General features: G+C 38.1%; 3 protein-coding genes across 3 annotated transcripts in view; 1 reads left to right on the top strand and 2 right to left on the bottom strand.

The window, feature by feature from the left end:
* LOC146449228 (propionyl-CoA carboxylase alpha chain, mitochondrial-like) overlaps positions 1 to 19347 on the bottom strand; it is a 25754-nt gene extending 6407 nt beyond the window's left edge. The window contains exons 1-23 of the mRNA XM_085101493.1: positions 19201 to 19347; positions 17989 to 18066; positions 17508 to 17555; positions 17298 to 17366; positions 16279 to 16392; positions 15925 to 15978; positions 15027 to 15158; positions 13837 to 13873; positions 13315 to 13393; positions 12280 to 12382; positions 10980 to 11006; positions 10781 to 10848; positions 9990 to 10210; positions 9406 to 9479; positions 8309 to 8383; positions 7390 to 7458; positions 5536 to 5611; positions 3614 to 3724; positions 2682 to 2784; positions 1648 to 1753; positions 1394 to 1492; positions 949 to 999; positions 808 to 873 (exon numbers count right to left, since the gene is read on the bottom strand). Of these exons, the coding sequence (XP_084957619.1) occupies positions 808 to 873; positions 949 to 999; positions 1394 to 1492; positions 1648 to 1753; positions 2682 to 2784; positions 3614 to 3724; positions 5536 to 5611; positions 7390 to 7458; positions 8309 to 8383; positions 9406 to 9479; positions 9990 to 10210; positions 10781 to 10848; positions 10980 to 11006; positions 12280 to 12382; positions 13315 to 13393; positions 13837 to 13873; positions 15027 to 15158; positions 15925 to 15978; positions 16279 to 16392; positions 17298 to 17366; positions 17508 to 17555; positions 17989 to 18066; positions 19201 to 19266 (1926 nt within the window). The 5' untranslated portion in view covers positions 19267 to 19347. The remainder of the gene's footprint in view (positions 1 to 807; positions 874 to 948; positions 1000 to 1393; positions 1493 to 1647; positions 1754 to 2681; positions 2785 to 3613; positions 3725 to 5535; positions 5612 to 7389; positions 7459 to 8308; positions 8384 to 9405; positions 9480 to 9989; positions 10211 to 10780; positions 10849 to 10979; positions 11007 to 12279; positions 12383 to 13314; positions 13394 to 13836; positions 13874 to 15026; positions 15159 to 15924; positions 15979 to 16278; positions 16393 to 17297; positions 17367 to 17507; positions 17556 to 17988; positions 18067 to 19200) is intronic.
* The window catches only part of LOC146449226 (LHFPL tetraspan subfamily member 6 protein-like), a 51987-nt gene that overhangs the window by 22390 nt on the left and 7677 nt on the right, over positions 1 to 21920 (bottom strand). The window lies entirely within an intron of this gene.
* On the top strand, positions 19326 to 21920 carry LOC146449227 (DNA-directed RNA polymerases I, II, and III subunit RPABC5). The gene is made up of 3 exons (XM_085101529.1): positions 19326 to 19446; positions 19620 to 19737; positions 20721 to 21920. Exons 2-3 carry the CDS (start codon positions 19643 to 19645, stop codon positions 20827 to 20829), a joined length of 204 nt encoding a protein of 67 aa, XP_084957655.1. The 5' UTR covers positions 19326 to 19446; positions 19620 to 19642; the 3' UTR covers positions 20830 to 21920.

The raw sequence follows: 21920 nt of genomic DNA, 5'->3' as shown, positions 1-21920 counted from the left end.
TACTTATACTGTCACGCAATCAGTCGACACCATCGCCTGATGAAGACCAGCAGTATAGCGGTCGAAACCTCGCGATCCACATCTTTGTGACTCAATCGTGAGACAAACGATTAACTCATCTATCATTTTAAACCACGATGACAAACACCTTTCATAATATTAATACTGTTATTTCAAAAAACAGACCATTTTTACCAAACAGTGCTTAGGATTCATCTGGGCGTTCGTGGTGGGGATCTAAGTAGCAGAGGGTCTTGTTCCTCACGCGTAAACGACCAAAGGCGGACTCAACGAGTTTCCGGAACACGAAACTGCGCAAGAAAAGCCTCTTGCCACCAAGGTGGCACTTAAAGAAGTAATCTTCGGGTATGATCGTAAACGGCCGAAGACGACTCAACGAGTTTCCGAAACACGAAACTGCGCAAGAAAAGCCTCTTACCACCATGGTGGCAAGGTGGTACTTAAAGACGTAATCTTCGTGTTTTTTATTAGTGTTCTCATTTGTAATTTTTACTTGATTTTTCTTAGGTTGGGCCGGTTGCGCCTCGCATGGGTATCATATCCCGTTCGCGCTAACACTTTGGGCTTTGTTTCCAAATTTCTTTCTTTCATAGTTTTAGTTTGTTGTTATTTGTTAATTAATTAATTTATTAACAAATAAAGCTGAAAGCTGAAAGAACAAAGTCTAGGATGTGCCCTTATCCCTTCCAGGGACACTGGAAAGAAATTCCACACGAAAAGGCTAAAAAGTGATGATCGAGATAAGGGAGAGATCAACTAAGGTGAATATTTAGATAATTACGGTACCTCTTTTATCTCAGGCATGTACTTCATGTATTCAAACTGTTCTTGTGTGTGTACTCGCAGCTTGTACTGTAATAAGAAGGGAAATATGTGATTACAAACTGTATTTCTTTTCAAAGTACATTTGTTTCCTGCAGTACTTACTGTTGTTCCATAATGTTGGATTTTAAACAGATTTCCTTCTTTCTTTAATGTCTGCAGGGTAAGGAGAAAAAAAAGTCGATCATTATTATTCCCTCTTGAACGGTCAACAGTGAATCAATGCATGAATAATTCGATGACTCAACTAATCGATTGATGGATTAATAAATCAAACAGCCAGCCAGTCAGCTCGTCATCTAGCCAGTCACTCAACTAATCGGTCGGTCGGTCGGTCGGTCGGTCGGTCGGTCGGCCAGCCAGCCAGCCAGCCAGCCAGCCAGTCAGTCAGTCAGTCAGTCAGTCAGTCAGTCCGTCCCTACGTCAGTCAGTCAGTCATTCCGTCCGTCCGTCCGTCCGTCCGTCAGTCAGTCCGTCCGTCCGTCCGTCAGTCAGTCAGTCATGCTCGGTCTGTTGTTCTTAATTCAAATGGTCGGTCTTTTGCTCTGACCTGTAACAAAACGTTTTTTCCGTTGATTTTGGCTTCAAACACTGGATCTGATAACCCGGATGAAGTGTTGAAGTCTACCGTACGCCCTTCTACAGTGACCTGCAATAACACAGGAAAAAAGAATCATTTTTTTCATGGAAATATTTCTGTTCAGAGGTAAATCTAGAAACTGTCTATAATAAAAAAAAAAAAAGAAAAGAAAAAAAAACGACAATTGTTTGTTATTCAATTTCAAGCTTGAGAAATCAACTGACCTCGAATCTGCCATCTGGGTACGCTTTAACTTTCAGTGGGTAATCCTCTTTCTTCAGGGTAATCACCAGATCCCAAGAATCCTGTCTCTTACTCACAGCATTAAGTCTGAAAATCAAGTCAAACCATTGCATAATGTGTCACGATTTTAGAAGAGTTCATGTATGCAACTTGTTGGAGCACATGTGTGAGAAAAGCTAAGTGACAGTAGATGAGTGATAGCTAATACACAAAAACTCGTCAAAGGAACCAAGCCCCTTTGAAAAGCTGATGCGATGGAATTCTTCGTTAATCCCTAGCTGATAGATTAGAGATTTTAATATGCCTGTTTTTAGATTATCACACATCACACCAATTTTGTTCCTAAACCTCTGCTGTGCGTTTCTCGAAACTGGGCCAAAAGTTTTTGAGAACGAACAACAGAGTTCGAGAAGAATGGGGGTTCTGGTAACTTGACTGTCGGGCTTGAGATCCTATACCCCGACCTAACGACAACAACAACAACAACAACAACAACAACAACAAAGACTGATGTGAGAAACCATAGAGAAACAAGGACGGTAAAGAATGATAAAGGGGCAGAGATGATGCAGTGGTGGGAGTACTTGCCTCTCACCATTGTGCCCCGGGTTCGATTCCCGGACTCGGCGTCATATGTGGGTTGATTGTCTAGTTGGTTCTCGTCTCTGCTCCGAGGGTTTTTCTCCGGGTACTCCAATTTTCCCCTCTCCTCAAAAACCAACATTTCTAAATTCCAATTCGATGTGGAATGCTTGCATCACAGGTTTATTTGTCGTTAGACTATTAAGTACAGCCCTTGCGATAGATTGCAAACAAATAACCTGTATAATTTAGGTTATAACAACGCTATAAGAAAACTGTGTGCAGTCTTCAAATTTCAGAAGGAATTTTCTCACAAAAAGGGCTAATTACTCTCTCAGCTATTACCAATACCTTAGACTGCTAGTGCATAACAACAAAATAATCTTAAGCCACTTCAACAGTGTATCCTCCAATAGATTCTCTTCTCACTTACTTGCTTTGGTTTTTAAATGCTCTTGCCTTCCGAGCCCTCTGCACAAAGAAATACGCAGTTGTGGCCAACAATTCATCTCTCTCGTGCTCTGTCAACTGATGTCCTATAACAAACGGAAACTAACATTGGGTAAGAAATAATATTACTCTCCCACCATTTGGAAGATTCTTGTATGCTTTGACCTTTCTACCGTAACCCCCAATTGGCCATGCAACGTCAAGCTGAGTCAAGTAATGCGCTGTTCTTGTTTTTAAGTCTGTGGATAAAACATTAAAAAGGTGTGGCCGAAATGAAAGCTACTAAAGAGTAGTTTCCTGTGGTACTGCTTATTAAGCTGTACAAGGCGGATCTAACTTTTGAGTCTGTGGATGAAAAGCTAAAGTGTGACTATTCAAATGAAAGCTACTGAGCAGTACTTTCCTGTGGTGCTGTTTATTATGCTGCACAAGGTGGTTGTAACTTTTGAGTCTGTGGATGAAAAGCTAAAGTGTGACTATTCAAATGAAAGCTACTGAGCAGTACTTTTCTGTGGTGCCGTTTATTATGCTATACAAGGTATTTCTAACTTTTGAGTTCGTGGATGAAATCCTAAAGTGTGACCATTCAAATGAAAGCTACTGAGCAGTACTTTTCTGTGGTGCCGTTTATTATGCTATACAAGGTATTTCTAACTTTTGAGTTCGTGGATGAAATCCTAAAGTGTTACCATTCAAATGAAAGCTACTGAGCAGTACTTTTCTGTGGTGCCGTTTATTATGCTATACAAGGTATTTCTAACTTTTGAGTTCGTGGATGAAATCCTAAAGTGTGACCATTCAAATGAAAACTACTGAGCAGTACTTTCCTGTAGGGGTGTTTCTTTTCATTAGCAATCACCACTATGTAGAGGTATAGATAGTTTGGGGGGGGGGGGGGGGAGGGTACAGTTTTACCTTTAAATCCACTGGGGTATTCCTCTGGAAGGAACTTGGTGGTTATGTCACCCAGGCGAAATTTGGGATGGTTGAGGACATCACGAAGAAGGGAAACATTGTATGTTACTCCTACAAGGAAACAACATTTTAACTGTATAGAATGACTACATCTTGGATCTGCTCCTGCAGAGGGAGATCGTAGCAACCTGAAGCTTACATTAGGGAAATTTAGAATCGCGTTTACGGCAAACGTGAAACTCGCGTTATGTTTTCTTGAAATGAGAATGATGTGAATTGTGCAGAATAATTTTGACCTATCCTGGTAACGCCAAAACTACTCAATTTTACTGAGAAACTGAAAACAGCGAGCGGCAAATGTAAGATAAACATGGCCAAGTGGTCATTTCTGCCATTTGCCGTAAACGTCATTCTGATCTCTCTAGTCGCGTTTAAGTCAAACGGCAAACGTGAGATTCACGTTTATGTTTACTTGAAATAAACAGGAAGCGGCAAATATAGGATAAACATGGTCACGTGGTCATATCTCACGTTTGCCGTTAACGTCATTCTTAACCTCTCTAATATTTCACCAAAGCTATCGACGAGCACAATTTCTCTACTGCAAGGTAGATCCTTCATGTATACCACATTTTCGTGACAACTTAACACTTTAAGCCCCAGTATCAAAATGAACAAACTCCTCACCGTTCTCCATATATTTCTTATAGTACACATTGGGAGAATTTGCTTAAACATCAAGACCCTGTACGCTTTATCAACTAGTGATATTGTAAGTAGAATTTAGAGGCTGTATGAAAAAAAAAATGATGGTACCATCACATTTATTTCATATACTGTACCATACGTTCGACATTCAAATCCTAGCAGTATGCAGGATATTTGTCCCATGAACCTAGTTTAATGGCCTTAGCCCCCACTTGTTTCCTGTAGCTCAGTAGTAGAGCATCCGAACTAGTAATCGGAAGGTCTTGCCGCGGCTACACGAGCGATTTTTTGCTCGCGCAGGTGATGCGATTTTTTCAAATTTTGTCGCGTCGCCAGCGCGAGAGGGTGGCTACACGAGTGACAAATTCTAGCGAGTTTGGCGACAAATTGAAAGCCGCGTGAATCGCATACTTCAGAAGAGACCTGGCGCTGTATACAGACATGGCGGACGAGGATATTGTTTTATCGCCTATTTGCATTCTTCTTCTTGACGATAAAAAGCAAACGAAGGAAGAAGAAAATTAGGAGAAGGTCAACGTGGGTCCGTCCGTGGCTCGCAAAGAGAAAGGAACAAGGATTTTACCATCAACTTCTGACGGAAATTTCAGTCGTTGATATCCCGGCGTTTCCCGAGCTATTGCGGATGACGAGGCTTGTTGCAGGGTGCCTACACGGGCGCTATCTCTACGATTTTGTAGCGAAAATTTCAATTCTGGCGACTTTTTCTTGCGATTTTTCACCTGTCGCGTCGCAAGTTCGAGGGTGGCTACACGTGCGATTTTCATCTCGCGCTGGCGACGCGACAAAATTTGAAAAAATCGCATCACCTGCGCGAGCAAAAAATCGCTCGTGTGGCCGCGGCTAGGTTCGACTCCTGATAGGAGCACTCGGATTTCTTTTTTCCGAGTATGCCTGTGTCACTTTGAATAATACATCATTTTCAATTTAGAGGCTACTAGAACTTAAAGGGTTACATTTTCATGAAGTTCTGTGGATGGACACTATTTTGTGGCCAAAATTCTCATGAACATTCCCTCTAACATACAAGCCATTTTCTTTCGACTTGTTTCAATAAAATTGAATGTCAGTGTGATCGTTCAAAGAAGACGAATTCTAACTGATTTGTCTTGATAAACACCCAACCAAACTTAATGTCCATTTTACTGAAAGCTGTTACGTTAGGTTCAAATGTAAAATATTTTATGTTGTTGTACCTCTGATAACATAGGAATCCAGTGCTTTATTCATTATATTAAGGGCTTCATTTCTTGTTTTTCCATGAGTAACCAACTGTAGAAAGTAAAATCAGAACGGGCTTCTTATTTGATGTTGAAAGCAAGATCTCACGAACATGACAAATAAAAATAACTAAGTTACATATATCTGGTGATCTAATCCAGAGGCCGTGGGTTCAAATCCCGCCACGGTCAAAGATTTTTTCTTTGACCTTGGCAAGCGAAATTTTCTTCACAGAGCTTGCAAGCCCAGGGAACTATAAGGACAGAAGTCCTCCCTTTGGCACTCAAAAAGCTAATTTCATTCCATTTCTATTGCATTACATGAGTGCTACGCGGCTCATATACTTTGCCTACGTACAGCTATTTCAATTAACGTTGTCGGATATTTTAAAAAGCCTCAAGCTTATTCGACAGCATCGAAGGGTGGTATAGGTAGCTTTAAACCTTCACAATTCAGTTGTAATTTCACGGTCGTCACTTAATTACAACTGAATTGTGAAGGTTTAAAGCTACCAATACCACCTTTCAGTGTTGTCGGGTAAGCTTGAGGCTTTAATATCCAGAAACGTTAACTGAAATAGCTGTATATGCCCAACCTAAGTCTGTGGAGGTTTTTCTTGGAGATTTCTTTTATAAACGAGCATTCTCAGGAATTTATGATACGAGATACAGAGTGTAGAAAATTGTGTAGGGGTGTAACGATTCACACAGACATGTACACACCCTTCAATTCATTTATCTAATAGGGGGACTCGCTAATTTTGGTGACTAGCTCTTCGACTCTTCTTCCATTCTGAAAACGTAAGTGTAGTTGTACGTAGTTGGATGGTTTAAGCAGATGATAAAGTGGTTATATAAATACAGTTGAACGTCCGCTAACGGACACCCCCCGCAGGCGGACATTTGGTCATGTTCTCAGCTACATACAAACGCTACATTTTTAACCTCCTATAAGCGGACACCTCTTGTAAGCGGACATTTGGTCATGTTCTCAGCTACATACAAACACTACATTTTTAACCTCCTATAAGCGGACACCTCTCTTAAGCGCGCACTTTTTCTGGTCCCGAGGCTGTCCGCTTACGGGAGGCTCAACTGTATTTACAAAATAGTGTACCATGCAAACAATCTTTCCAGGGCCCAGTTGTTCAAAGTCCGATTAAGCTAATCCTGGATTAACGTGAACTTTGATTCGAGTTTAGTTACTAACCAATAAAAATTTTTCGAAAAGATTTTTGTCCTTCAGTTTTGAGTTAGCCTTTTCTTTGCCTTTAGCTTAAAATTTGCTTTCTAAGTCATTTTTAACGAGCGAAATGAAAACCTGGATTAACTTTTAATCGGAGATTAGCGTTAATCGGCTTTCGAAAAACCGAGCCCTGGGCCCAGTTGTTCAAAGCCCGATTAAGCTAATCCTGGGTTAACGTGAACTTTGATTCGAGTATATTTACTAATCCATAAGGATTCGTCCAAATGATTTTGTCCCTAAGTTTTACCTTAGACCTTTCTTTACCGTTAGTTTAAAATAGGCCTTTAAAATCATTTTTAATGAGCGAGAGAAAACCTCGGGTAACTTTTAATCGTGGATTAGCGTTAATCGGCTTTCGAACAACCCGGCCCGCAGATTGTCAAGACAGAAGTCACAAAAGGTAAACATAGCTCTGACGTTAACAGCCTGAGCTGGTAAATAAAAAAATACTGACAAAACTCACTTTCTGGAATTGGCTAAATTATGAATTGAAGGAAAATTCGAATAGAAGGAATGTAATTGTAAATAATGAAGAATTCTATTAATTTATTTTTTACATCACTACAGCTGTGGTGAATTGTCACCTTTGATATCATTGAGTCATAGTAGATACTTATTTCACTTCCTTCAATGATGCCACTGTCACAGCGAACCTAGAGTAAAAAGTGCAGATCATGCTAAGTAAGTAAGCAAGCAAGCAAGCAAGCAAGCAAGCAAGTAAGTAAGTAAAACCTTTATTTAAGTGTCGATGTATTTAGCCTAGGTAGACTAATTGGACACATAATTGGGGACACTAATAAAATATCGTATTAGTAAAAGTTAGATATTTACAAGAAAGTTATTAAAATGAACGAATATGGGAGATCCTGTATAGCTTATGTACAAGATAAAATTAAAATTTAAAAACTAAAATGATTCTATTGACTACAAAGATTACAGCAATTATTGCTGTTATTAATTAAAATGTCAGCAAGGTTCAGTTTTCTTATTTTGTTTATAAAAACAGGTAAACTGGGCGAATCTTTGTGTCTTCACAAAACAGACACTATTCCTAATCAGTGAATAATTCTCTGACACTTAGAGCAGTTTTCATTTCAGTGTCGAAAAACCACAACCAAAGTAATGAATCTGGCCAATCATGAAAGATGTAAGCAATGCAATGAACCAATCAAAATTCGATGGTAAATACATGTAACTGGTGCTAAAAACGGCAAAACACGTTTGAGCGCGTCATAATATTGGTTTTGCTTCTCATTCGTTGAGATTGTGTCGCAAGTTTTGGTAACCAATTACAAAGCTAGTAAAGCAAAACCAAAGGAAACGCAAAATTTCTTTTGACACTTAGTTGAAAACCCCTCTAAAATATGTTCTGTGCATGTTTATCTTGACAAACTAATGATGTCTCTGAGAAGAATTATGCATTTAAGACAAATAAATTGTTTTTCAAGACAAATACAGCCAATAAATAAGAATAAATCCAAAACCTCCAAAATTTATACCTACATTTGGAATATGAGTGGGTTCACTGTACTTGTACAACCTTCCAATGGATGGCAAACCAAAGTTTTTGTAGGGATCCTGAATACATGTAAACAAAATTATATGTTAACAATAAATATTAAATTATCCCTCTTTTTATCTTGTTCTCCTTTCACATCTGCCATGACTTTTTTGAGATACATCAGCGCAAGTAGCAAAATAATGTTTTTGCAAACCAAAGTTGTTTTCAGCCAAATTAGTTGTTTTAGTGATTAGAGGTAAATTGCAAAATAATTTTAGATGTAAAGGATAACTATCAAACGTCCTTAAACACAGGCCATTAGATATGCTGTTCTTGCAGATATTAAGCAAAATACATCTAACAAGTTTGTGTTTGGAATTAAGAGTGACAATCTCCTTCATACAATGTGTTGTTCCAAAAAAAAAAAAACAAAAAAAAAAAACTCCCCCACAAAGGTTTGTGAATTGAACCCTCCCACTCGTGCTAAAATTCCATTTTCCCTTCATATTTTCCTTTAAAAATTTTGGCTGTTGAGACCCCCCTCCCCTCCCCCCTTGGAATTTTAAATGCCACTCCCTGGGCTGGGTATGGATATCTTGGTCCTCTACTTCCAACCTCCCAACTTGTCTTAACAGTGCAGAAAGAAACAATAGGGAGCTTAAGCAACGACAACGGCGATGGCAACAACGACACTGCAAAACAATAGGTCTTATGAGCAAAAACAATCGCTCTGTACATGATTTTACATTTTGGTTCATTTCTTTGTTGTCCTCTGCAAAACAACAACATGAAATGATCACATTCAAGGTTTTGTGGAGAACCTGAATGCATGGCGGCAAATTTTTTTCATTTTCTTTCTTAACTTGTACGCCACTCCTACCAATTTGGTTCCTGGATAGTTCGACCCTTTTGTAAAAGTTGAGTAAGTTGAAATAATTGCAAAGTAGCACAAATGAAGTCAAGATATATTTCCAGGTGACGTTTTTGTTGCCGTTGCAATCGTCGCTGCTTAAACTCCTCAATGGAAAAAGGTCAAACCAACAGTATCAACCACTTTAGTTGTTACTTCAGTCAAAGATTATAAAGCATTATCTCTCACCTCAGCATACACTCGGCATTCCACTGCCCAGCCATTGATTGGAATATCTGCCTGTGTGATGCTCAACGGATGATCTGAGAAGGAGGATTAACAAGAAAGAATGGAAACACAATCCTGTATACTTTGAATCACAAACCGTAACTTCTTAATAAAATTATATATCTATGAAATGCCATTGGCCTTCACATTATTGTTCACTCTGTAAGAGGTTTTATAGTTTTAAAAAGCCTATATTTGAGAATGATGAATTAATCAGTAAATGACACTGGCATACTTGAAAAAAATCCGAGTGCTCCTATCAGGAGTCGAACCTAAGACCTTCCGATTACTAGTTCAGATGCTCTATCACTGAGCTACAGGAGACTCGTGGGAGCTAAGGCCATTAAACTAGGTTCACGGGTAAAACATCCTACATACTGCGAGGATTGGAATGTTAATGTGTGGCTTATGCCCAATTGAAATAATGTGATGGAGTATGTTAAGCCTGGTAAATAAATTATGAGAATGATGTATTAATCAGTAAATGACACAGCGCAATCGGAAAAAAAAGAGCCTATATTTAGCATGCAACTGTCAGTTTTTACCTGCAGCAACCCTGATCATGTGCTCCACAAGATCCACCCCAGCTACCATTTCTGTGATTGGGTGTTCTACTTGTAAACGAGTGTTCATTTCAAGGAAGTAGAAATTCTTCTGTGAGTCCACCAAACACTCTACAGTGCCAGCAGAGTCATAACCCACTTCCTTAGCAAGTGCCACAGCCTGTTCTCCCATGGCTTTTCTCATGTCTGGATCCACAAATGGGCTACAACAAAAGCAGGAATATAGTCAAGTGGATGGAAGGTCAAGGTTAGTGGTTTGTCCTTTCCTTAGATAAGCAGAAAGAGCTTGAGGTAGTATCAGTGCAGTGGACTAGCATCCCATTCATAGGGACTAGCACTAGTTTACAAGCCTTGTCACTGCATACTGGCCATCCTGTGATAGACTAGCATCCTATCCAGGGGAAGAAGTACTACTCCTAGTTACTGTATCCTGGGTATCATTTGATGGACTAGCATTCCATCCAGGGGAGATTAGTGCTACTCTTGGGTATCCTGTGGTGGACTAGCATCCCATCTAGACTGAGTATCACTACTCCAAGTCACTGTACCTTGGGTACCCTGTGGTGGACTATATGTAGCATCCTATCAAAACTGAGTAGTACTACTCCTAGTCACTGAATCTTGGGTATCCCGTGATGGAATAGCATCCCATCCAGGGGAGCATGCTTCAACCATGTGAACTGCTTATATGCACCCCATGTGAGTTTTCCTTTGCGTACCGGAGTTTGATACTGAGAATGCATTTTGCATATAATTTCATTCTTTCTACTTACCTGGGTGATTCTTCAATAACCTTCTGATTACGTCTCTGAATAGAACACTCTCTTTCATTCACATACACCTACACAACAACAAAAGTCATCTTATTACTAAATCATCAACCCATTAATCCATCGGAACTATACCTTCATGTTCAATGATTTCAAACCATCACAAAACAAAATACTTTACGCGTTGAAAAGATGAACTTACTGCATTTCCGTACTTGTCTCCCAGCACCTTTACGGATTAAACAAATATAACAATTAATTACTAGAATTTTCTGTAAATGGATAGCAGGCCAGTTTGTATTGATCATCAAGGAGAAGTAACTTTTTTAAGGAAATAAAATTCTGACCTGACAAGACCATTACAACTTAACACTGATTTAAGTGTGTACCTCAAATTTTGGGGTTGTTAAGTATTCATATATTCAAGCTATTGTTCTCTCTTTTGTCGAACAATTTCCGACAATAAGGCATGTTTCCGAAGATCGCAAACTCTTTGAAGTAGGTGAGATATTTTATCTTTCCCTGGGGAAGCTAGAGAAATGAATCACCATGATCACATCGACTCGCAATGCACCGCTTCAGGATCGAGATTTTTAAAAACAACTTCCCGTCCTGCAAACTAACGAACAATCAATAAACAAATTCCGTTCGCTAAACGGATACATGGATTTGCCGATTTGTTTATAAAAGATTCTCGCTTTTCAGCTAAAAATTACTTCGAGAATCACTGTATATAAAAGGTAAATAAGGTAAAAAGAGCGCGTGGTACATAGGTGAAAGAGCTAATGTTATTGTTTGTCAATGTGTCATTAAGTATAATCAGAATGCGACCTCCACACTGAAATTCCCTGGTTTTTTTTTATTCCTTTTTTGGTTTGACATTTTGGAATCTCTTTGCTAGGAGCAAGTATTTTAGAAACATAGACTTAACTATTAACGACTGCGTCTTCCGCTTGACGGAAAATATCGAAACTCGGCTTACAGTGATCAAAACACCACGTTTGAGATCTTTTTCTAAAGCTCTCAAAAGACTCCTTGTTCATTGATATAAATAACAGCTTAAAATATTTTGCAAAGAACTCAAAACCATCAAATGTCTGCAGTGATTCCGCAGAGTTCCTAAAAATATCAAGAACAAAGGAATACTCTCGCAACTTTGCAGCTCAAGGCTGCTTAATTAGGCTATTGTTCCTGTCTTTTGAATTCGTGACAGGGTGTTCCTGCAAAGTTCTCACCTTTTCTCAACCGAGTAAAAACGAACTAATTTACATCATTCTTCGCGGCTGCCGAAGTGAATGCCCAAAGGAATAAAGAGAGCCTTCAGGCAACAAAATCCAGCGGAGTCACCCATTTCTCAATGACACACTTAAATCGGCGTGAAGTTGTAATGCAATTCTGACAAGACTGTTTTTCTTAAAAAATTGTCATCAACATGAAGGAATTTTTCTTTTTCCTGTTTCTACAGTTTGACATCATGTCTGCTAAGAAGTTCAATTATTTACCTGAATCTCAATATGTCTTGGGTTGTCAATAAACTTTTCAACCAACAATCTGTCATCTCCAAAGCTTGAACTGGCTTCTTGAGAAGACAGTCGGAATCCTTCCCTAATCAAACAAAATGGTGAAATTGCATTAGCTGACAAACAAAAACTTTCAATCCCTGAAAGTGAATCTTCTTCATAAATAAACATAAAACAAGCTAATACCAGATTTGGTTTCACTGGAAATATAAGGAGTGTCTACATTTTTGAAAACACTGTTCATGTTACACACAATAGTCTGTATATATGTTGCTGAACTAGTCTGAGATCTGTATAAATAAAATACTGGTCAAGTTCTATTTGTACAAGTTTATGAACAAAGCTCCAGGTGGGGTTGATACACTTGCAAAAAAACTTACAGTATTTCCAGATATATAAAACATTTCTCTAAATGGCTGCACAAGCATTATTAAAGTTACATTTTATTTTAAAGGCTCTTTCCTAAACATGTCAACAGCAAAGCAAAAATTGACAAGACTAAGAGCTACACGTACAAAGATGAAAGTTGAATATAAATTTTGAAGTGTACCATTATTTTTCTCATACCATTAGATTTTTTTCTTAAACAGTAAGAAAGACACCAAGGAAAAGGTAAGTCCTCACAAAAAACCCCTTTGCATTGATTAAGTATTTTTTAGACAATGTAATTCAGTGAAATCAATTTGTGTGCAGTCCACCTTTAGTTAGCAGTCAGTACAGCAAAACAATAGAATGTTCCTTGGTTTTCATTGTGAAGCAGTTAAGCCATATTTAAAGGTTAATTATCGCTCTGAGAATGTATTTCACAGTGGCTGTTGTTATTTTATGGAATCACGAGAATTAAGTAAAAATTTGTTTAAGAAAGTGGAAATTGAGACAGCCAGTAAAAAATAACTGTAAACAGTATCAAAGAAAAGCAAATTTCTGTTTGAGATAGCTGGTGGTTTGAGAATTAGCCAGTAAGTGCTTGAGTTAGCATAAAAAAGAATGTAGCTGACAACAGAAGGAACATCTCACTTGGTTTCCTCATCGTTCCAAGCAATTCTCATTCCTTTGCCACCTCCACCAGCAGAAGCCTTGATCATCACAGGGTAGCCTAAGAATTGAACAAAAGTTAATTAATAGATTATCAGTACATGTAGTCTCCAGCATGGCCTAGAGTTCTGTATAGTAACACTTCAATAATGTATACTTCTTTCAATTGATCTTATGTTGAAGCTCTTAGAGTAATAAAAATAAGTAGATGTTAAGAAGAACATTAGAAAACTCAAGCTGTAAGCAAGACTGTTTCCACAGCTGATTTGACTTCTCTTAACCTTTGACAAGTGTACAAATTAATACAGACAAAATAATTCCCATTTCTTAAATACAAGCTCCCCTAGGTAGAATTTTCTGTGCACCCACAGCATTTTAGAAACATGGCTTACAACCAAACAGAGTCATTTTGTTCAAAATTTCAATTAAATTCTGACAAAAAAATACTCTCAACTGTGATTAACTTGGAACTAACCTCAGTGGAAAGAAGAGACATACACTTACCTATTTCATTGGCTATTCTGACAGCATCCTTGTCATCCTAAAAAATATGAAACTGGAACATGAATGCAAGTACTTACTAAGCACCAAATAAGTGTAACCCTTTCACTCCAAGAGTTGATCTTTTTACATGTACAGTTGTAACATGATGATTCCATTTAAATTGTACTGAAATTGCGGCCTTATGCCCCACTAGGGGCTCAAAGGACTAAGGAGGGGGAGGAAATTGTGGACAAAATCATGAAGATGGAGTGACCATTCAAATCAAAGCTACTGAGCAGTACTTTCCTGTGGTTCTGTTTATTATGCTGTACAAGGTGGTTCTACCTTCTGAGTCTTTGGATGAAATCCTAAAGTGTGACCATTCAAATGAAAGCTACTGAGCAGTACTTTCCTGTGGTGCTGTTTATTATGCTGCAAAAGGTGATTCTAACTTTTGAGTCTGCGGATGAAATCCTAAAGTGTGGCCATTTAAATGAAAGCTACTGAGCAGTACTTTCCTGTGGTGTTGCTTGTTATGCTGTACAAGGTGGTTCTAACTTTTGAGTCTTATGGATGAAATCCTAAAGTGTGACCATTCAAATGAAAGCGACTGAGCAGTACTTTCCTGTGGTGCTGTTTATTATGCTGTACAAGGTGGTTCTAACTTTTGAGTCTTTGGATGAAATCCTAAAGTGTGATTATTCAAATGAAAGCTACTGAGCAGTACTTTCCTGTGGTGCTGCTTATTATGCTGTACAAGGTGGTTCTAACTTCTAAGTCTGTGGATGAAATCCTAAAGTGTGACCATTCAAATGAAAGCTACTAAGCAGTACTTTCCTGTGGTGCTGTTTATTATGCTGTACAAGGTGGTTCTAACTTTTATTCCTTTGGATCAATTCCTAAATGTGTGACCATAGATTCAGATGAAAACTCCTGACAAAAAGTACTTGTTTTTGTATTGTTTGATTGTTGACTTAAAAACAACCAAAAAAATCTCTTTGTTTATTCTGATCTTGAGCACTCTTGGGAGTGAATGCAAATGGATACATGTATCACACCCAGTTAAATTTTAGCGGCTCTACAAAATATCGTCCTCTACCAGGCCTAGAGCTTATTTTTTATTATCTCAAGTGAAAACAAAAAGGTTTGATTACCAGCATTAATTTGACAAAATACATAAGCTAATAATATTGTTTGCACAGCACACCCACCTTAACAACTCCTTCAAACCCAGGAATAATGTTGACCCCAGCCTTCTTGCCAATCAGTTTACTCTGAATTTTATCCCCCATGGCCTGTATGGCCGCAGCGTTGGGACCTATGAATGCCACATCAGCTTTTTCCTGTTGTGAGAACAAAAAATAAAATTACTCTCCTAAAAGGTTTAACCCTTTAACCCTTAACACCCCGGCCTTAACAAAGAATGTAAAAACATAAGTTACATGAGAAAATAGTAAAATAATGTAAATGTAATTTGTTTATCCATGGAGCACCAAAGAGCTGTCTGTGGGTTCCGGGTAAAATTGGAATTTGGAAGTGTTGGTTTTAATGGAGAGAGGAAAACAAGAAAACCTGCAGAAAAACCCTCAGAGCAGGGACAAGAACCAACAGTGCTCAGAATTCAGAACTCAGCCCAGCACCTAATTTCTCTTTAACAACATCGCTTCTTGATCAAACATACAGGTCACAAGAGAAGAGTGTTTTCATGGTGGGTACATTGGTGCCAGAGCTAAACAACAGAGTGATTTTCCTTTGGGAAACAAATTTTACTTTTATGCAGATATTTTTCATTGTTCTGTACCACCAACATGGCCCACTGTAAGCCTTCGTGCAAGCTCTCTATTTTGATCAGCCATGAGAGGATAATAGTGTGAGTGGCGAGAAGATTGGGGCAAACCACCAAGCAGTTCACTTGATACAGTCAATTCTCGCCTTCCGGACACCTCGCTATAACCAACACCCTGATAATATGCACAGCAACTAAATCCCCGGCAAAAATAAATTACAGACTTTTGACTGAAATAGATTTCTGTTATTATGGAGTCTCGATATTAAGGACACTAAATTGTGGTCCCCAGGGTGCCCACAATTAAGGGAGACTGAACTCACCAATTTGGCAACAAATTTGCTGTTTTCTGACAGAAATCCATATCCGGGATGAACCTGTAATAAAAATAGACTTGATCATTTTTGATTGCAAACTTGTGTTTCTAATATTATTACTGTCCTAACAATTATTTCATCCCAAACCCTAAACAGAGAGCATATGGGCTGTCTGTTTATTTGTGATGCAACGACACAAAAATACCGTCTAAGAACCCAATGAATATGTATCTGAGAATTTTTGTCTATTGTTTGGCAAACCAGCAAAAATTTAGGATGGATGAATTAATCAAAGTAGGTCGCTTAGTATAAAGTAGGTGAGTCTTTCATGTAGTCACCCAAAACCAAACCGCTCCTTACTGCTTGTGCACCAGTGGTATTTATTGCCTCCATGATGGCATCCATGTTTAGGTAACTCTGGTTTGTTGGTGGGGGACCTACACAGAATGCCTCATCAGCCATCTTAACATGAAGCTGCCAAAAAAGACAAAACAAAACAAAACAAAACAAATTATCAGTTTTAATTAAATGAACCCAAAAAATAAAAAGGAACATAAATTTAAGAAAAAAAGGCACAGCTAAATCTTAAATTCTTCACTCCAGAAACTGTGAAAAGACTGGTACAAGTTACGGATTGTGGGATTTTTTCAGAATTTTCTCAGGGTAGCATACAGCTGCAGCCTCTTGTTAAAGGAAACCTCCACTCCGACAATAAATTGACGGTAAATTGTCGGAAATAGTGTCTAAATTATAAATTTTAGTTTAAAATGTAGAAATAACATTCAAGTGTGCTAAAAAAATTAGATATGATTGTCGCCTATTTTCGATTTTAAATTTCCTGGGTGCGGCCATGTTGGATTTTATGATGTCATATGGTTGCCGCTATTGTTAATGAGCAAAATATCTTTTGTGTGAGACAATAGAACAACCATATTACGTCATGAAATCCAAGATGGCGGCGCCAGGAAATTTAAAATGAAAAATAGGCGATAATCATATTCTGTTTTGTCCGACACAGAAATGTTATTTCCATGTTTTCCAACAAAATTTAAAATTGGATTGTATTTTCAATGATTTAACGTTATTTTATTTTAAGAGTGGAGGTTTCCTTTAAATAGTTTTTATCTAAACAACTATTAATCCTATACAACTGACTACCGAGAAATGCACAATTTCCATCTGTCTACCCAAACGATCCCAGTTGTTGTATTACTTTACTTTCATGTTGTAATGACTAGTAACTACAGTAAGTTGCTTTCTACTTTTCTAACCTTTAAACCTTTTATTATAAAGTGCCTTATAACTTTAGGACAGGGCACTATAAAAATAATTATTATGGTCACCGCAGATATTTTAAGTCAGAAAACACCAGAACTTACAGCATTTGCATCAGCTTCACTGTACACAGCAACAGTTTTGATCCCAAGACGTTTGCATGTTTTCATCACCTGAAGATAGTGAAGAGAAACTAGAAAAATTTTTGAGATGAACCTGACAGGAGAAAAGTCATCTGAAGGGAAACATGGTCAGTTTGCTATCAAGCAAGAGAAATCTAATGCGTTGTTACAAGTCCTTGTTTTTTCACTTACTCTGCATGCAATCTCTCCTCTGTTGGCTATCAAAATTTTGTCAAAGAGCTGAAAGACAGAATGAGAATAAAGCCGTGAAGGTGGCACTGGAACCAATAAAATACACATACACATAGAATACAATGTCAGTGCACGGCCATTACCAACAACAGATCACTGAAAGTGTAAGGGAGTAGTCTGACAACTATTAATAAAACTTTTTCAATTTACATATACAGTACCTCTCCTGATGATTAGTATTTCAGTTTGGCTTGGTTAATGTAACAGACCCTTAGGAAGCTATTTTAAGTGAACGCTTGGTGTGTTTCAGTGGAAATTTACTGACCAAGTTACTTTACCAAAAACAGTACTACCAGCTAAGAGACTTAGAGGTCTCTTGGAAAGAAAACAACGAAGGAGATATGACCCTAGAAAATAATTAACAACTAATAGTTTGTTATAGATTACTTTACGCATTGTACAGCTACTGCATAAATTCTACCTTTTCATTTGCAACTGCTGAAGTCTGCAGTCCTCTAAAGCTTACCCTCTGATATCCATTGAATAGAAAGTTTTGTCTCTGTCAAGGATATCAATAATTATTATCACAAAAAAACCTGGGATTACTGACACAACATCATGAACCAGACAGTGTAGGAGCAACCTAATAAAGCTTATTGAATAGACCCTTCTCCAAATTATGGCGGCCGAAAATTCAAATACCAGTAAGTTAAAATTAAAAACGTATACTAGCGCTAGAAAGAGCACTTTTACTTTAGTAACCCTGCAAAGTTTCAGCATATCAGATGTAATATCAGGCATTATTCAGCAGAGAAATGTAAGTTGAAAAATGAAAAATTTACAGACGTTTTTATGACTGGGGGTATGACGTATACCCCCAGTCATGCAAACGTCTGTAAAATTTTTCAAATTTCATCTTACATTTCCCAAACTGATATAACACCTACTAAGCTGAAACTTTGCAAGGTTACTAAAGTAAAGGTGCTCTTTCCAGTGCTGGTATCAGGTTTTCATTCAGTTCAATTTTAACTCATTCAAATCTGTTGCCGCCATTTTGGAGAAGGGTCTATTGTACTAGACTCAGGTGACTTGAAATTAAATGCAGGAGTTTTACTTTTTACAATGTGATGCATACAAGTTAACAACGTGCGCACTTTGGGCACCATTGCCAACAAAACTTTAGCGGCAGCTTTGCATCATTGATTTTCTTTTCTGAATAATTACGGTAGGTGAAAATGTGAAATACTACCAACATTTATAGCAATAAAAATTAATCTTGAAAGTCCATCTTGGGAAATAAGTGATTAGTCTTTTTGCTACAAATATTGAGCATGCGCAGAGAAGACCTGGGTACGAGATTATTTGCCCAACCCCCTACCCACCCCCATCAAACACAATAGTCTGTCCTTTTCGCCATAAGGAGCTGTATTTTATTACAATGAAACTTCTATATCTCTCTCCAGAGAGGTTGAGAAATTGAATTTAATACAAATACAATAAAAAAGGACCTCCTTGAGGGAAATTTCGGCTTGAAACCGAGTTAATTTTAAATGCATCCCTCGATAGGATGGCAACGTGCAGACCCACACGTTGCCACGACAGAATGAGCAAGAGTGAAAAAATCGCGCTACAAAAGCTTTTAGAACGACGGAACATCACTAGAAGGCCCAAGAGAATAAAATAACTTTCATACCTTGCAGAATCTGCAAGAACCTTGCAACAAAGACGAGATTCCAAAGCCGACACCTCTGGTCGCCATTTTGAAGATAGACCTATGAGACTACAGTGCTTTGTTACAGCGGATACGCACACAAAGAAATTGTCCGTGATGGACTGGATTCTAGCAACGCCTTGTGGAACAAGTTGACGCATTGACAAAATTCGATGTGAAATTCTTCAATCTTTTCCTTTACTTTTCCTTGATTACCTGTTACCAAAGGTAAACAGACCAATAATTATTCATGTTTAATTATATTTAAGCCTGTTCTTCGCATCCTGATCGCTTTTCCGGGCGATTTTGTGTACGTCAAATGATGTAGATTTGTCACCTGATGTTCGTACGTACCTGCACGAGTTCCTTGAACTTTATTTGCTGTACTGTTTGTTCTGTAGTTGCCTCTGAGATTCTAAAGACGATGATCATTCCCATTCGTTGCTTTACGTGTGGAAAAGTTATTGGAAACAAGTGGGAAGCTTACCTTGGCTTTCTGCAAGCAGAATATACAGAAGGGTAAGTTTTCGTATAAACTTGTCAGTTCCCAGCTAGGCCTACAAGTTTATGATGATCCTACATGATCCTAGCTACATTTTAGACCATTCTACATCCACAAGAATGTGCACTTAGTAGAGTTAAATCCCACTTTTCAGAGAGGCTTTTTCTTCTTTGGCTGCAATGAACAGACACTGAAAAACAATCATGTTAGTCATACATTGTATTCCAGTGTCATGTTCTTATCTTCCTGATATTTTCAGTTGAATTAAACAAACCTTGACCATTTTTTGTAATCACTATACACTCAGTTGGTGTTTAGTTGCACTTAATGGTCGGAAACTCTGGTTAAGTTTGAGTCTGAGTTACATGCTTGGGTTTGATTGGCCTAATCAAATGCCATTGATGTAATGTTAGGTTAGTTATGTTGGGTATGGTTTGCACCTTTTCTACAAAGTCTTATACCGGGGGGAGGGGGGTAGTCCTGAAAAATTTTGATAGGGGTGTGCTGCGAAGGTTCTCGAACCCTGACCCTATTTAAGGGTAAAGGAAGGGAAAACGGATACCTTTTTAAGGACCAAACCCGAAAAATGACACCCTATTCAAGGGACCCAAACAACGGCTAATGTGCATGGATAAACACAAATCTCTATGAAAATTGCTTTTCTAATACTTCAGCGGACACTTCAGTTTTAAAAAGCCATTTCTTTTTCGTAAAATGTGGCGCTTACATTCTTCAATTTAACTGATACAATTTAGGTACCCTATCTAAGGACTAATCCAGGAACGCGTTGCTAAATGAGGAAAAAATGATACCCATTTAAGTACTGAGAACCTCAAAAACCATACCCTATCTCGCAGCATGTACCTATATAGCCCATATATAGGAGTACCCTCCCCGGGTCTTATACTTCCTGCCCGTAGCAGGTTTAGTAGTATGTTGCTCGAATTGTTGATCAAATCATGTCATGATGATCTTAATATCATCTTTTCTTGACCTTTAGAGATGCTCTAGATGCCCTTGGACTGAAGAGATACTGCTGCCGAAGAATGCTTCTCTCACACGTTGACTTGATTGAAAAACTGTTGAACTATGCACCGCTTGAAAAATAGACTGTACAACTTTCATGCTACTGTTTATACTGTGTCTGCAGATAACATCACCAGCAAGAGTTTGTGAGAAGAAAACTACATTGTTTACTGCATATTGCATTGTTTTCATCAAGATGTAATGTATCTTTATTGTGTGCAGTTGTTCAAGTTTTTGTTTCATTTTAGGCATCTTTCTGTTAATTTTTTATTCAAAACTTTTCTGCTGTTGAAGTGCTTGTATGTGCTCTTCTAAAATTGTTTTCACTTGGAAAATGATGAAAAGAGGTTATTGAAATACTTGCAAGAAAACTGACAAAAAATAACAACTCGCAACCAGCTCCACAGGAAAAGGCGTTAGTCATTAACTTAAGAAAGTATATCATGCCAGTTGTCTATTAATCATTTTCAAATTCTAGGTGGGCACTCATCTTCGCTGTATTTTCCAGCCATAATAGCTAACTCTGGGCTTCTAATGACAGCGCTCTACTCTACTGCACATTCAGTGTCTGTAACAACCTCATTCCCATGGGTGGGAAGAAAAGAGACCCTGAGACCTACAATCTCGTACCCAGAGTCCTCAGGCTCTTTGGCCAGTGGTTAGTCGCCAGGAGAGACTCAGGGGAACTGGAATTTTGTTTAAATATTTTGATTGGCTGCTCTGTAACAGCTTGTATTGTTTTACCACAGAAATCCAACTGCTGGCCATAGAGCCTGAGGACTCTGGGTATGAGATTGAAGGAACTAGGATGTATCTGTAATATTATACCTATGATGTAGAGCAATGCTGATTGACATACATGAGCTAATCAAAAATGCATCATTTTTATTTTGTTTGGTATGCTATTTCTTTTAGAAACACAAAACAAAAAACATGTTTAAGTTGAGCAATCAACTGACATTAGGTAACATAGAGCACTGCTAAAAGTAAGCTTGATCTCGGGCATACACTGTGTTCAGCATGGGTATAGGAAGAGTTTACATTGAGTTTAGTCTATGACAAAGTGGGTGAATACAAGTAGACATTATTTTTTGTTGAGTTTAGTTTATGACAAAGTGGGTGAAGAAAAGTAGAGTTCTAACATTAATAAAGTTAGTTTTCAGTGCATCTTGCA

Source organism: Pavona decussata, unplaced genomic scaffold (assembly GCF_977016875.1).
Source record: "Pavona decussata unplaced genomic scaffold, jaPavDecu1.1 SCAFFOLD_602, whole genome shotgun sequence".
NCBI classification, from domain to species: domain Eukaryota; kingdom Metazoa; phylum Cnidaria; class Anthozoa; order Scleractinia; family Agariciidae; genus Pavona; species Pavona decussata.
Note: the sequence above shows the minus strand (reverse complement) of the source record. Positions and strands in the feature narration are given on the sequence as shown.